The 15745-nt window shown below is 37.6% G+C and overlaps 8 protein-coding genes across 8 annotated transcripts; 3 read left to right on the top strand and 5 right to left on the bottom strand.

The window, feature by feature from the left end:
• Positions 1 to 45: 45 nt before the first annotated feature.
• BEWA_053960 (conserved hypothetical protein) lies at positions 46 to 1196 on the bottom strand. Its single transcript, XM_004832735.1, has one exon. It carries the CDS (start codon positions 972 to 974, stop codon positions 60 to 62), a length of 915 nt encoding a protein of 304 aa, XP_004832792.1. The 5' UTR covers positions 975 to 1196; the 3' UTR covers positions 46 to 59.
• Positions 1197 to 1394: 198 nt separating this feature from the next.
• BEWA_053950 (DnaJ domain containing protein) lies at positions 1395 to 5480 on the top strand (the record flags this gene model as incomplete). Its single annotated transcript, XM_004832734.1, has 5 exons — positions 1395 to 1439; positions 1489 to 1672; positions 3751 to 5192; positions 5276 to 5379; positions 5414 to 5480. The coding sequence occupies 5 exons, from the start codon at positions 1395 to 1397 to the stop codon at positions 5478 to 5480; spliced, it is 1842 nt and encodes a 613-aa protein (XP_004832791.1).
• A 438-nt stretch (positions 5481 to 5918) lies between these two features.
• BEWA_053940 (signal peptide containing protein) lies at positions 5919 to 7501 on the top strand (the record flags this gene model as incomplete). The annotated part of the gene is made up of 2 exons (XM_004832733.1): positions 5919 to 6537; positions 6603 to 7501. 2 exons carry the CDS (start codon positions 5919 to 5921, stop codon positions 7499 to 7501), a joined length of 1518 nt encoding a protein of 505 aa, XP_004832790.1.
• A 367-nt stretch (positions 7502 to 7868) lies between these two features.
• BEWA_053930 (signal peptide containing protein) lies at positions 7869 to 9302 on the top strand (the record flags this gene model as incomplete). The annotated part of the gene is made up of 1 exon (XM_004832732.1): positions 7869 to 9302. The coding sequence occupies one exon, from the start codon at positions 7869 to 7871 to the stop codon at positions 9300 to 9302; it is 1434 nt and encodes a 477-aa protein (XP_004832789.1).
• A 144-nt stretch (positions 9303 to 9446) lies between these two features.
• Positions 9447 to 10766, bottom strand: BEWA_053920 (signal peptide containing protein; the record flags this gene model as incomplete). The annotated part of the gene is made up of 1 exon (XM_004832731.1): positions 9447 to 10766. The coding sequence occupies one exon, from the start codon at positions 10764 to 10766 to the stop codon at positions 9447 to 9449; it is 1320 nt and encodes a 439-aa protein (XP_004832788.1).
• A 365-nt stretch (positions 10767 to 11131) lies between these two features.
• Positions 11132 to 11530, bottom strand: BEWA_053910 (hypothetical protein; the record flags this gene model as incomplete). Its single annotated transcript, XM_004832730.1, has 1 exon — positions 11132 to 11530. The coding sequence occupies one exon, from the start codon at positions 11528 to 11530 to the stop codon at positions 11132 to 11134; it is 399 nt and encodes a 132-aa protein (XP_004832787.1).
• Positions 11531 to 12188: 658 nt separating this feature from the next.
• On the bottom strand, positions 12189 to 14006 carry BEWA_053900 (hypothetical protein; the record flags this gene model as incomplete). Its single annotated transcript, XM_004832729.1, has 1 exon — positions 12189 to 14006. The coding sequence occupies one exon, from the start codon at positions 14004 to 14006 to the stop codon at positions 12189 to 12191; it is 1818 nt and encodes a 605-aa protein (XP_004832786.1).
• An 822-nt stretch (positions 14007 to 14828) lies between these two features.
• Positions 14829 to 15299, bottom strand: BEWA_053890 (signal peptide containing protein; the record flags this gene model as incomplete). The annotated part of the gene is made up of 2 exons (XM_004832728.1): positions 14829 to 15001; positions 15068 to 15299. The coding sequence occupies 2 exons, from the start codon at positions 15297 to 15299 to the stop codon at positions 14829 to 14831; spliced, it is 405 nt and encodes a 134-aa protein (XP_004832785.1).
• Positions 15300 to 15745: the final 446 nt, after the last annotated feature.

The raw sequence follows: 15745 nt of genomic DNA, 5'->3' as shown, positions 1-15745 counted from the left end.
TGAATGTCTTATTTTCTAACTTGTGTAATGAAAAGGAAAAATTAAAAATAGCGAAACATTCACGCTTTATCTGATCTCAAAGCTTGTAACTCAGGTTGTATTTGGACTCTGTGCAAGAGTGGTAATTCTGCCTGTAGCATAAGATTTTGTTTGGTGAGTTTATCAGAGGTCTTTGTTGTTTCAGCGGTATATGACGCTTCTTGTGATTCTTGTCCAAAAATGAATTCTGCCGGAAGCAATGGCATGTGTTTGTGTAGATATTTTGGTCTAGAGGATGCGATTTGTTGGTAGCATTCGTCTGATTTGAGTGAGTAGGTATTTCGATTACTATATGTCAAAAAGTACTCCAAATCGATAGATTCTCCGTCTCTTACAGTTTTTTGTTTTCCACTATTACTGTAAGTTTGTCCTCCTTCTTCATTTAGTTCGGATAAATGTTCGCTTGCATTAACCATGCATTCGAAATAGAGTCCAGATGGCTGTGCCAACACCGCTGGTTGTATGAGGGTATTGTGAGCAAATACTGTAACTTGTTTTGGCAATTGTTTGCTCTTAGATATGAGCCGATCAGTAAAAATGTGTTTGTATACGTCTGGATTTACGATTTCCAGTGCGTTCATGATGTCGATAAAATTGCTACACTCACAACCTCTCACCTTGCTGAGGTAAGACGCCTTTCTACCGATGGCTTTGATCTCATTAATGACAAAATTGCTTATCTTCTCCAAGGAATAGCAGTCCATCTTCTTTATTCCGCAACTTTTTGCTACCCAGGCAACGCACTTTTGCATCCATTCCTCGTAGTACTCGATCTTGTCGCTTTCCAGTGGCTGGGTGTATATTACGTGAGATGACCTTGCGGATCTATGCGATTGAGCCAATGAAATTATCACATTGTCCTTGTTAACCTTGAAATTCGAGCCTAGACTCTCGTCCAGAGGCTCATTCGCCAGTGCATCCAAACCCTGCTCCATTTTCTGTTCATATCCATACGGAGGCAAGTTTTATAATAAATGAGTCGATTTACAGCCACCTGGCAAACTTCCGGTGTGATAAAGGGAAACTTCGGGGTTGTCTCGATCCAGGCCCTTGAAGTCCAGACTATGCGCCCAATTCCTCCGAGAAATTTCAACGGGAATTTTCTACGATCGGGCAAGTTGAGGATACGACGGACAGGATCAGTAGAAATAACAAGTGGAAGGCGATTGAGGACTGGGGGGTGACGTTGTCGATTATCTCGCGGCCAGTTGCCAATTTTGGGATAAAATGGTGCCCTTGATCCACTAGACATTCTACTCAGTCCATTAAAACTCGTTTTAGAGGATTTTTAAACCCATAAACCTACACAGAGTGTGCGCGCACAATCGGCGGTCAAAGGATTCTGTTGCGGAAAAATGGACCCAGAAGCAGATAGATTCGATTATTATGATACTCTAAACGTAACTCCATCAGTAGGTGCCAGCAAAGTCTTGAGACATTCCCATTCAGGCGAGTTTCGATGAGATTAAAGCAAGCTATCGCAAACTACTACGGTTGTGGCACCCAGATAAACAAGGAGGAGACACTGATGAAGAAAGAGGAGCTGAAGGTGCCCAGGGAAGAGGATCCGCGTTCACCAAGATACAAAAGGCATACGCGGTTCTCTCCGATCCCGTTCTTAGAAGACAGTATGGTTAGTTTAATACACATGGTAAAAACATGAGCGTTTTGAGCATGCTTAAGACTGGAGGGGAGTGTAGCATGGTAGGATGTGAATAGGTATTTCGATAGTATGGATGAATGGTTGTCTAAGGAACTATTTTCATAGTCTCGTGTATACCATACTCTGCTCACACCAGTTGAGACATTAATGGGTTACTACAATATGTGAATACTGAGGATTATGGAGGAAAGTATGGAGTTAGAGGTACTATGAGAGAGACTAATCTACCACAGTTGTGGGAAGATTGAAAATGAGCAAAGGCGTAAATTTAGATGTTGGACCTAAAAATTTTGATAAAACTCCTGGAACTGGTATAAAAGGAGAAAAACATGGTACGTTCCTTGAAAATTACATTAAATATGGATATGAAAAGTCTAATAGTGGAGCATTTGAAATATCTGGTTTCTTATACAATAATAGTGCGTTGTCGAATGTAGTTATAAATCCTTCTATCAAAGATGTTTTAAAGGTTACTACATATTTTGACGCCAAAGAGAACAAACTTTTAGTTGTTGACGTTGAAACTGGTAAAAAACATATATACTACACCAACTATCAAGCAAATACTAGTACCAGTAATCAGACCCTATTTGAGGAATTTATAACAAAGGATAATAAGGCACTTACTGAATCTGATGAAGTTAAGACTGTCCTAGAAAATATAGAACAAAATAGTAAGTTAGATTACAATAGTTTGTCCGGAGAACTTAAGAAGAAGCTATGGAGATCAACAGGAGTTGTCTTTGACCTAAATAAACATTATCCAAATAGTTATAAATCTAAAGTTACTGATGTCTACATTAATGTAAGCAATCCGGTAAAGATAGGTAAAACATATTCTAAGATTAAACATGAAATTTACAATCTGCCATTTTATATTTATGGAGTTGATCTTCCTAATAATGAATTTATAACACTTGATGGTGGCTTCCCAATAGATCCTATCGGAGAATTTTATGTATATCAAGTAAACGAGAACCATATATACCCTTTGCTTATAACCCTGAAGCTTCATGTCGATACTGCAAATTCTTATGGTTATATTAACAGTTACTATTACTTCTCAAAAAATTCCGATAATAGGTGGGATACTCGCATCGTAGCAGGAACAGGTATTGAAGATAACGATTTTGAAGTTATTCTGGATTACATATCCCAGCACAACAAACTTGAAGTCGACAAACTATCTCCTAGAGTTAGCAAGAAGCTTGCCGATCTTACCAAAGATTTAATTATCGATTTTACAAAAGCTACTGATAAGACTGTGGGAGATACTAAATACTATAACTCAGAAAATGTGAATATTCACTACAAGAAAGAGAAAAAACAAGTACAGGAATACTGGGTAGTCAGACATGCAAACATGTTTAACACCTTTACTGTAAAGAGTCTAAATACGGGGTCAGGAGAGATCGGACTAGGTAGTTTGCCTCCTTATGGTACACTACTTGGGAATTTAAACGTTTACTGTAAGGATAATGCCTATAGTGATCCAGTTCTCATAGAACTAGTTAGCTTCCACAATCCTAGTCTTACTGGATATCCCATCTATGTCTATTACTATTGCAAAGATGATGGTGGTCAATGGATGGGATATATTCTCAGTACAACGGTTAAGGAGAGCGGGAAAGATCTTACAAATGTTATTGTACATATTAAAAAGAATGAAAGAAAGATCAACCTTGGGAATCTTGGAGAACTTAATGGTAAACTTACAAAGTTTCAACCAGACAGCGGACGAACCTCTAGTCAAAAAGGTAATGCCGCTGGACCTACTCCAGGAGATATAGCAGGTTATACTGCCACAGGTGTAATGACTCCATTGGCCACCGCTGAAGCAGTAAACTATACACTTGACACTGGCTGGAGTATATTTAGAAGGGCAATTGCTATTTTTAATGCTGCCATATAGGAACACCCCCCCTCTAGACTCTTCTCTTGTTGGTGTACTGGAATCCTAAGACCTGTGCAGACTTGTACTTGGTTCTAGATGCTCATTTACAACCAAAAATTTATCTGTCATACATGCATTTATAACAATTATTTAGATCTTCATGGTCATGACGGGGTAGTATTCGCTAATTTGATCCAAAATGAACCAAAACAGGAGATTTCTCAAATAGAAGAAGATATACATGAGGAACCCGAAGATACCATGCACATGGATTTGGCAGAAATGGATAAAAAGGTTGCATTTTTGCTGAGGAAAAGACAAAGTATGATGTTTAAAGAATTGCCATTTCGCCTCATTACAAACTGTAAATTTGCGGGAACTTCAGATATTTTTGATCAGAATTCTCTTTACTTGAAAAAAAAACTTTTTACTCTTCAGTCAGCATCTGTAGACAATTTGCTTGAAGTTGCAATTGATAATTATAGATTAGGATGTACTTTGGATTCTGTCTTACAGAGGGGAACATTCGGTTCGATTTTTGGTAGACTTTACGTGTCTAGAGAGTTTTCAAATGTAGAATGTGTACTTTCTGTACAGTCCACTGATTTTCTCTCGTTTGGAAATGTCATTTTAACATGTAAAAAAAGGTTTTCAGATTTATTTTGGGGTACTGCATACCTCAGCATGGATGGTGGTATGCCATCTTTGCATGCAGTATTCCATAAACGTTTTACGCAAAAACATTCTATGGAACTTTCAGTTTTTAACGAACCAATGTTAACATACTCTTATTTACACGCAAAAAATAATGCTAAAGTAAATGTTAAGTGTGCGGCTTCTATTCACGACGTAGGAGCGTTACTTAGGTGCAAACTCTACAGTATTTCCGGGAATGTTATTGGAGCACTCATTAAATCATCAGTTATGGATGGGTTTTCTCTGGAATGGTTCTTTAGGTTAAATCTTGGCTATAAACTTGAATATAGACTTTGTCTGAAGAGGGACTCTGTTATACTTGTCCTTAAGGGTACCATAAACGGTTCAAAGGTAGCTATTCCAATAACTTTGTGCAAAGGGGATTATACACAATCAATTATGATCACTTCACTACTTACTATTTGCGCTGCGTATGCGCCAGTACTGCATCACATTTGTTCTAATACCTTAAACAAGGTTTGGAATACAGAGTCGGAATATGAAACACTCAACTTGCGCCGTTCATTTTATTCAGAGTTCCCAACATTCAGATACTTTTTGGTTACACAATCCATACTACAGGAATCTATTGATGACCAGAAAAAACTTGAAAGGGTAGCAGACCATATAGCGGATTTTGATAACCCGGATGACTCACCTGGTCTTGAGATATCTGTAGTAGCAGCCATGCAAAACGCTAGAAGCGAGGCTACTGCTATGCAATCGCATGCAAAACAATGTTTTAAACACGAAGAAGAGAAGGATGGATTAGTCATTCTTTTTGCAATTTATGGACATCCAGATGTTGTAAATTGGATCTCTGAACGAACTGAACCCTTGGAGGAATCTGAAATTTATGATAGATTTGTCATTGATGTTACGAATGTTTTAATGAGCAAGGTGAGTATAATTTGAATATTTGTCGTTTTTTTCAATTTGTTAATTGTGCCACCTTTTGGATGGAACTTGATATTAACTTATAGGTCGTGGACTCAAATCTTTTTATATCATCGCACAGCAAGGAACAATTGATTGGATTTGCTAATCCATGCGCAAACATGCAAGTGGGTCCAGTACTATTTGTTAGGTATGTTTGCGATTAATACTTACATTTTTTGTAGATACAAGTACCGAAATAAAGTAGAGACAATTACCGTCTTAGATAACGAAGCCATAATTTTGCCCTAGTATGGAATATAAATTTTAGAAAATCTAAATTTACATTAGGATCTGATCCATGTCTATTTCGTTTCTATATGAAGTATATTCAGCTGTGGTATATAATGGATTAAAAGGATTTGTTCGATTGGAAACAGACTTTTTTGGGATATGGACTTGTATTTGGTTATTCCAGAGGACTTAATATTTCTTTCTTTGCCAACAATAATTGCGTCTTTAACAAATTTCTAGTGGATAAATAATTATAAAATATGAAGGCTCTCTAGCTATTATCGCTTGCATACTGGCTAGCTTATTACGAATCCCACAACTCTAAGACATAATAATTGTTTTGTCGCTTAAAATATGGATTTAATGCTGAAAGTTAATAATTACTTGTATTTTTATAAAAAGACCCATTTTCAGGGTATGAATGCAAAACCGACACGATAATATATTTTATTCACAATGGAGTTATTATTGCTAATATACCTTCTTCTAACTTGCACATCATCTCTAAAGTCGATGACATTAAATTTGTCTGAGGAATCCACTTGTTTAGCAAGATCAAAAGAAGCAGGAGATAAGAGAACTATGACCTATGAGGCACCCGCGGGATGTATGATAAGGAAGGTGATTTACAACAACATTGAGATTTACAGCGTTGATGAGAAAGATAATGCAAACAGGAGAATTGTAACTCGTGAGTACTCTTCATGTGGCATATTCTTACAAGTTGATAGTATATATGATGAAAATTCACAAGTATCATTTTATCACATCACAGATTCCTTTATTACAAAATACCCGGTTAAATATTCTTCAAAACCCGTGGACATACCCTCTTTTGATTCCTGGGTGGACCATTTCGAACGTCTGTCGGAAAAAGATTCAGTTATATCGTCTAGTCCATGTTCGCAATGTCTCTCATACGACAATCACAAAGAGTATTCTGACATAGGCATTGGAATATCAAGTGCAATACACCATTTTGAAGGGAAAAGGGTTTTATATACGCATGAAGATGCTGATGTAAACGAGATTATGGGCCATAAGGATAGATATACTCATGAAGAGTTTTATAAAGGTTTGCATTTTCTTCTTATTCATGTAACATTAACCATACACTAATGACAATATCTTAATTTACAGATGTTTCTAATGCTTTGAAAAAGGCGAGATTGTGCACTAAAGAGGCAGGACTATCCTATACGGAAACAGAGCCAAGTAAAGATATCGACTCGTTAAACCTGGGTGATGATTGTACTACTAATTGCGATAATAATCGCGGGGAAAACTCCTTCTGGATAGATGATTTGCCAGGAGATAATATAGAATATGAAAATGCACGCTCAATTATGGACCACGTTATTGCGCTTAACGAGATGAGCAAAATAGAATATGATATTTCAGAATATATTGCAGATCAAAACTACTTGAAAAATATCCCGTTTACCTTAGATCGTACCTGTAGCTACGATGAAGATTGTGCATTAGGATCTTTTAGAATGGGTGAAATTGTTGAACCGGACGATGGATATTTTGAAAACTCTAGCGTGCATTCAGACCCTGAAACATATGTGGGAGGTATTGGAAGAATACCATACGCTCAAGCACAAGATATGCAGTTTACTTCGTCAATAGATATGTCAAATGTAGTGAATATGCCAAAATTTACAGAAATTTCAGAGGAACCTAAAAATGCAGACACTGAGGAGATGAATACAGCTGAAGGTAACTCTACAGTCTTTACAGATCCATCCTTTCCAATTACCGCCGTTCGCTCGGAGCAAGATTCTTTGTACAACAATTGTGACTCAACATGCAGAGATTTTGACTCTGATACAGGCTCAATTGAAGCCAGCGATTCTGCGAACACCTTAGATGAGCACACGTATTGGAACATGGAATATCATAGGAGTTGTAAAAGTGATACAAGTTACGATAAAAGTGTAAATTGTCATAAGGTTGGAGATCATACAAGGGAACCAAAGGGATCTGCACTTAGGGGATTTTACAGATCTTATAGTATGTCAGATATTAGACGGTGAAGTATAGCAAAAAGAATTTGCTGTTTAATTATGACTACTAAATTACTTTTAGCTAAATCATCTCCTTTATCTCCATAACGTTTATAGACAGTAAATGACACTTTTACATTTTGGTGATGAACACAAATTATTACAAAGTGGCATAATAAAATATGTTAGCCAATTTTATTGAAATGTTGAATTATGTATAGCTGGCTAGTTGCATTAGCGGTTGCAGATTACATCACAGCTAGCTTTGTTCATGTTATTCCGGTAGCTAGGCACTTCAAACTATAAATGTAGCTATTCTGGTGTAACATAGATATATTTAATCCTTTTAAATTAATTAGAATCAGATTATTGTAAGACTCCTGGATTTGTGAGGGCAATGAAGGCCTACGTTCTTTTGTGTCTTCTTATTACGCATGTTTCATGCGGATCTTTGGGGCTGGATCTTTACGATAACAATGAAAATTCCAAAGAAGTTAGTGTTCGTAGATTTGGTAGCATTACTGATGGACTTATCATAGAAGTTTATGAAGGAAAGAGAGATGTTATTTGTGAGGTTTTCTACAGGAAAAAACGATTTTTTTGTGCGCCAAAAGACTATTTTGTTTTGAGCAGAGTGGTTACTGTAGAAATCCGCGATTACATAACCCTTGTTATTGTTAAAACCATAAAAAGATATAGCAGAGAAGCAAAATACTATCAGATAAAGGGTGTCGATGTAATCGCTATGGAGAGTGAGGAAGATTATCTGGAGGTTGCTTCTCATAAAGCAATCAGTGATTCTCGTCGAAACACGAGGCCAATTCTAGCAGCAGCTAAGGAAGACAACCACTTGGATTCCAGTGGAAGTATAAATTCATCCACCTCTGGAGAATCTTTTCCGGACAATGAAGTTTTGTTGGAGGATAAAAATGAAAAAACAAAGACAAAAGGGCGTAGAAATAAACCAAAAAATGGGATACCCTCATCCAGTAATTTTGCCGACTCTATGAGACAAAGAGGATCAGGTAGTACATTAAGTTCTATAAAGGAAGGAGATGATGGTGTTACCAATACTCATGAGTTACAAAGTAAAGATTCTCGTACGAAAGCATTCATGCCAGATGGGAATTTACATGCAAAATCTTTTGGACTTGAACACAGTTCCTCTGATGGCGTTTTATCCTCTCAATTGTACACTCAAAACGATTCATCTGATTCAGAAAGTATTGAAGGATCCAGAAAGCCTTTGCTGGAGGGATTGGGAATTGCGAATTCACCAAGGACACCTAGAACCACCATTTCTGCGAAAATTAATAAAATTTCAGACGGAATAAAGACTAGAATTGAAAGTATGAAAGTTACAGGGACAGGAGAGCATAGTAAAAGAAAGTGGTACGGTTCTACATGTGAGCAAAGTGCTGAAAGTATAAAATCAGTTGATGGATCCGAGCGACTTTGTGATACCCCTGAATGTAAAAGTTCCGAATCTACGGGTAGTCTTAGAGGAAATGTAATTATAAATCCAATTTTTAACGATGGTGTACCAACCTCAAAGCCTGGCGAAAAGAATTTAATCGATTGGGTCCCTGATTTATTCCACGGAGTTGTGAGGAGCAATACATTTTCTGGAGGGAATAATACTAGGCCAGATCTTTCAAAAATTTCTGCCGTTTCTTCATCAAAGAGCGAACCTAAACTTGGGGAAAATCATTTGAAGATTGGATCGTATAGCCGTGTTTCGACTGATGATAACTTTGGTGACATTGATACATCACTACCAAGTGAACAAGATTTTGGTTTGGCAAATCAAGAAGAGATTGAGGTTATCTAGGTTACTTTGGCATGTGATCCAAGTTTATTTATAGATATTGCAACACTGATATCTTTATTACTTTAATAATTTGTTGCAACACTTTGGATTTTATAGAAATGAATGTATGGTGCAAAAAGGGTTATGTAGATTCGCAAGCCTAGTTCATATCCACATGGTACAGACCGCCAGAGCCATGACAAGGCTGAATCCATAGTTGCTCATTTCATCTCTTGTACGAGAATCCTCGAGGTTATGATAAGGTGGATTTTCCAAAGGCTCATTGGTTACTTTGTCTAGAGAATCGAGAGTAATGGTCATCAAGCGCAATCGTTCAGTAACTATACATCGCTGAAAATCGACGTCAATGTAGCACAACTTCATATTTGCCACCCCTATTTTAGCATCAATTATACCAGTTAGAGTTTCTTTCATGATCTCTAGGCCTAAAATATTATCCCACTTGTCCAATACTGTGCCATCTTGGAGGTCTTGTGCTTTTTCCATGGCCCCGTCCAGAATGGAAATACATTTCTCAAGGTTGGATCTCAGAGATTCCTCTTTTGTAACCATGTCACGGTAACATTCACCCATATTTTTTACTTCCCTGAAGATCATCTCATACCTTCCGGTAATGTCTGGATTTTTATATCCCATCTTCTTCATACGTTTCACCAATTCGTCAGCCTTTTGGAGGTCCTCTTTTGCATCTTCAATTAGCTTCTTGCCCCTTGTAATTATACCATTTATATCGTTGATGAGCTTGTTGGATGAGTTCTTGAGAAGGTTGATAATCTGGACAAATTGTTCCTTGGAGAGCTTTGGAATCTGATTAGTGCGGAAAAAACTTTTAATAAACTCGTCTTCACTGAGTTTTCGGTTCGGATCGTATTCCTTGGAGTAATAAAAGCTCTGGCTGTTACCTCCATTTTGGAATGCGGCGTTAAATTTTTCAAAGAAATCATCAGGGATTTGAAACCCAAGTGAGACTGCAGCCCTTTTGAACTCTTCCAGTCTCTTTATTAAGCCTTTAAATTCATCATCCAACTTCTTAAGGCCCACTTTATTCCTCTTTAGAACCTCCTCTACCTCTCGTGCCTTGGCCAACATGGCGTCCTCGTCTGTACCAGCAAGAACATCATTTACCTGATGTATCATGGTGTTCGCTTCATGGAAAATTGGTCTCATTATGGGATATGCCTTTTTTATGGATTGGGAAATCTCATCACGGAACTTTTCAACTTCTTTAATCTTCTTGTCAAGAGGTATCCAAAGTTTGGAGGTAACACCTTTGATCCACTCAATTGCCACTTTTGCCATTTCATCCAACATTTGTCTCTTCTTCACACTCTCCATTGCTAGTAGCGACTGTTCATTCAGCTCATTCTTGAGTCTGGCTAGTTCATCTCTTGCAGACGGTAGACCAACTGCCGGGACTATCCCAGTGAATGAGATGATGATCAGGGTAACCGACAACGCCACCATTTTATGATTTTAGTCTTCAATACTCAAAGACTGAGACTAACATAAATTATATGCGGAGCAGCACTAACTTTATAGATCGACAGCTATAAGATCTCGAGGAATACATCTGCATGCAGAGGTTTTCCACTAGTAAATGGTCTCCATATACCAAAGGATATATAAAAGAGACTGAATATTATATAACAATATGCAAAACAACTTGAGAAAAATGAGAATACATGCATCATTTACGGTACTGAGGCAACTGCATTTGCATCATGGATCATTGCGATTGTCAAGTTTGCAGTTTATTGACTGTAATAATCTTTGACTCTATGGAGATCCAGAAAAATCCCAAACTAGAGCCGTAAGTGGCGATAGTACATTTATGCATTGTAAATGTTCTGGACAATACCCTGCTCTTGGAGACGTTCATTTTCTACTTCTAAAGAAACTGAGCCGGCAAAAAGCATGGGAATTTCATTCCAGTCTCCATTTTCCTTCAAGAAAGCTCGAGAGTGCGAGCCTTTTCCCCTTTCAAAACCAAACACCAGGAAAGTCCTCTTTGAGCTTGACTCTATGAATGCGTGAGTACACCTCCAGTCATCTTCAGACTCCCAAAGAACATTATCGCCATCTACAATTTCATCGACAGAATAGTCATTCTGCACGTCAATTAGTCCAGATTCCAGACTCTCTACATAGAACCAATCTGGGTTTAGATTCGAGACATCCATAGTAACTGGTATTTTTTGAGCATGATTATGTTCTTCCTCTTCATTCATATCGTTGAAGACCGAATAATTACCAGAGGTTGCACAATAACACAACTGTACAGTTGTGAGCATTGAAATGAGGGCAACGGAATCCATTTGGACTTTAATTTTTGATGAAATGGATTAAGAATGTGCGTTTATTAGAGAGCGATTTATTATCCAACTTTGTGGTTTGTATCCTCTAGCCGTGCATGCAGACCCCATTCTACTCTTCCGTAGAGGATCGGGACCTATATAGCCAAAGGGCAAATGATATACCGTTTACAAAGAAAAATTAGTGAGCCGTATTTATCTTTGACCGTTATGTTAATGGGGGAGTGTTATATAAACGATGCCTCCACCTTTCCATCCTCATGTTTACGCCTATCCGGAGTGGCCGATGCAAAAGTGTTGACTAAGTAAACTACTCCAAGTGTATGTCCTATAGTTTCTCACTCTTCAGGAATCCAAAGAATGACCCCTTTTGTCATCTGTTAATACATGAACAATGGGAGATGTTTCATAGGGAATATATAAATCTATCATCACTCTATAAATGTAAATAGACTATCATTAATTAAAAATGCACACTCCAATGGAGTGTGAACAAGATATCGAAGTGTGGTATTCCAGTATACCAAAAAGAGACTAGTCTAGATGGAAATTCATTGTGTTGTGGCATGGACCATTAGAGTAGCGCTGCGAATACCGGCCACAGTTTCCATATTCCAAATCCCATAAGACCTCCTCCTGTACCTAAACTTGCAACGGATATCCCTGTTATGGCTCCTGGACCGAGTCCTTCTGTTTCATCTTCTTCTCCAATCTTGTAATAATCAACATCACTTATATCGCTAATAAATTTTTCACCGTAGGACTCCACGAAACTACGAACTCGATAGTACACTGAACTGTCAGAAAAGTCCAACGTATGATCATAGTAATTCAGAAAATCGAAAGGGCCAGTACCAAAATCAAAATCTTCCGTAAGATCCTCGTTATCTGGGAAAATGTACTTGTCTATATAACAACGGTTATATTCCAGGCATAAGCTGCTACCGTATTGTGAATAAAGCGGATGAGTGCATTTTTGTGTAAGAGTTTCACTTATCTTTTTTAGTGCTGTGTAAATAGCATCACTCCTACCTTCGGGGTTTATGCCCTCTATGGTATCAAGATCTTTACCTGTCCAAACACAATAACCATAACCTCTGCAAGGTCTTCTCTTGAACCATTTATGACCACTGCTATGCTTCACAGATATGAGAATTGGATCACTTCCGGAGAAATATACAAATACCTTACTTATACCAATAATAGGACCTCCTGGCCATCTATGATCATTGCTACCATCCCTAAATCTATTTCCGTTAAAAAACGGTTCGGGTGTTTCATTAGGTCTATGTTCATACAATTCATATCCACTGGGTATATTCATAGATATAGTCTTCCTTTCAACAAAAACTCTCTCTTTATGCTCAGAAGTTTTGTATTTACAGCAGTAATTAGTCTTCTGTGATATATCAACTGTAGCTACACTATTATATCTACAATTTAGTTCATCTAATTCATGGGCTAGGTTATATTCCTTAATTGATTCATCATATTTCCATGCACCATCATTCAGAGTATAATGCTTATACTTTGGAAATGAGTTTTCCTGAACTGGCACCTCCAACAGTAGAGGTTTCCTTATTCCATCGTCTCTAGAGCCATAATAAACAGAAACACTCTTACATTCTTTAGATAGTATGGGATCCTTGAATGGTATGTAAGATGTTCCGCCGTATGTGGTAAATAGTCTCATTTTACCCGTTTTAAAAGAGTGTTTGAACTTTGTATAACCAGAAAAGGGTCTATTCTTCTTCTCTTTAACTGATATTGCGGGAAATTTAACAGTATTTCCAGCGCATGTATGTTCTCCAGAGTTAGATTTAGGTGCTTTGAAGCAGTCCAAAGAAGGGTGACCGCAGTAGCTTTCATCTTTATTTGTCTTAAGATTTACTACTACTAAGTCTTTAAATTTTGTGTTGAGTTTATCAAGTACATTCTTGTAATTACCAGTTTTTGATGAATTACTCAGACTATTTTCAGGTTCCCAATCATTGTTTGTATAGTAAGGATCTTTCTTTGTATAAAAGCTTTTTTTGATTCCGAAATGGAGTCCAAGTAATAGTGGGAATTCGTTGCTTTCATCATTCTTCCAGTATATCACAGTTACCTTGATATAAGGTTGGTTCTTATCAGAGGATGAATATTCTATATTCTGTTGAACCTCTCTGTATTTAACCTTACCAACTTTATAAGAAGCTTCCCATGGCCAAAAGCCATGCGGAGTTCTGTGCTCATAGAGTTTATACCCTTTAAGTGGTTCCTCATCATTTATATATGGATCAACGCGTTTGTTAAGGGTTATGGAGTTTTCATCTTTATCACGATAGTATGTTGTATAGTCATTAGTTTTATTATCTTGACCAATGTCAACAGTTACATCACGAACCGTCATTTCTCTTCTAACCAAGGGAGGTGTACACAGTTCAGCCTTATCTCCATGATGGTTTAAAGACCATCAAATAATCATTTTGTAATTCCCGGCATATTGTTTGTCGTCTCTCTTTAATCTGTGATAGGAACCTGGAACTTTGGCCAAAGAATACGCATCATCGCACTTGTATGCTCTAAAGGACTGCGATTAAAGCTATAAAGTCTCTAATACGTCCACTTTGACGACTGTGCCACAAGCAAGTATCAAAGGGAGTCACTGAAATAAGACAAACAAAGGCTCCTTGGCCTATTGTTTTACAGTTTATTGCAAGTGATAAAATTGTGCAATAAAACACAGGAGTGGGCTCTGAATTTGTTGTGAATACAAGTCTTCCTGCCTCTTCCCGGTACTCCCTACAGGGACCCACACTACACAGGTGAACACATTTCCCATTCACTCTTCCTCTTCCGGGATCATTCCTCCCTACTGCACTCCAATGGTAGTTTTTGCATTGTGTAGAGTTTGTAGATTGTCTACGTGAATGTGACTGGACAAAGAGAGTAACATTCTCTTCCTTCAAGATGGTGAATGGTATTTTGAAAATCGTTAGTCTTTAGATTATGGTAGTCCAAGTAGGAAATTTAGAGGGTATGATCTGTGGTAAAGAGAATGGATGAAATGGCGGGAATGGAGTTCATAATGAGCCATTACTGTGACTGTAGCATCCAGTTCGTCCTTTAACTATCTGGTGGGCTGATGCAAGATTTTACTAAAGGGATATATGGATAGCCTCCTGAGAATTAAACTTACTCATGTAAAGTGTTTATATGGATGTCATAAGAGTTATGGTTTTACAGCATCTTCCAGATTATCGGAAGTACCCTCTGCATTTACTGCTTCTTCATTTGGTTTTACTGCGTTCTTGATTTCATTCGTTCTCATGTAGAAATCATTAAGACCAATTTCCTTCCATTTTCCATCAACCTTTTCATAGCACTTTTCGGGTGTACAAAGGCCTGTAAATGATGTATATATGATGGGGGTTTGTGAATGCAGTGGGATTCTTAGAAGTTTAACCGCACTGCTTATCTTTCCTATTTCCGCTCCTCCTTCTGTGAACGAGGTAAATGTTACAGTACTCTTAGGAGTAAAGACTTTCCACTTTACTCCATAGCTAGTCTCCTCCCATATACTCACTTTGGACGAATCGGGATCAGAGATATCAAGTGCTTCGCCGTTTTCACTTCCACAACAACAACTTGCGCTACAAAGCTTTGCTATTAATGCAAAGTAAAACAGAGCAAGAACCTTCATCTTGTAGAATCTTTGTCTGTCAAAATAAGAATCAGATAGTTGGTATAGGCAGGTATAACTCTAAGAAGAAGAAATAGTGCTGTCTAAAAGAAAAAGGTATCAAAAAGTATTCAGAACAAGGGACGGCAACGCGCATGCACTTGTGCTGTCTTACTAGGAAAGTACGCAATAGGCGTAACAGGGAAATTAGAGTAAGAAACAAAGACTATAAGCCTTAACAAATCAGGAGTAAAAAAGAACTATAAAGTCTCTTTGGTAAATGAATGATATCATGAAGAGAGCACAGCGGGAATAGAACTAAGGAATGTAGGGGTTAATGGGGATGAATAACAGTTTATGTAGACGTTTATTCCTCCTTGCCATTATTCAGCGTCTCAAGACTTTCATCCTTATCTCTTAATGGTCTTCAAGTGTCTCATATTCTCAGCATTCCATTATAGGTAGAC

This window comes from Theileria equi, assembly GCF_000342415.1.
Source record: "Theileria equi strain WA chromosome 4 map unlocalized gcontig_1105316255039, whole genome shotgun sequence".
Taxonomy (NCBI): domain Eukaryota; phylum Apicomplexa; class Aconoidasida; order Piroplasmida; family Theileriidae; genus Theileria; species Theileria equi.
The sequence above is the reverse complement of the archived record's forward strand: the minus strand, read 5'-3'. Positions and strand labels throughout refer to the sequence as shown.

Bases quoted from the DNA above. Each gene is read 5' to 3' on its own strand.
- BEWA_053960 (XM_004832735.1), bottom strand. From the start codon at position 974: ATGGAGCAGGGTTTGGATGCACTGGCGAATGAGCCTCTGGACGAGAGT.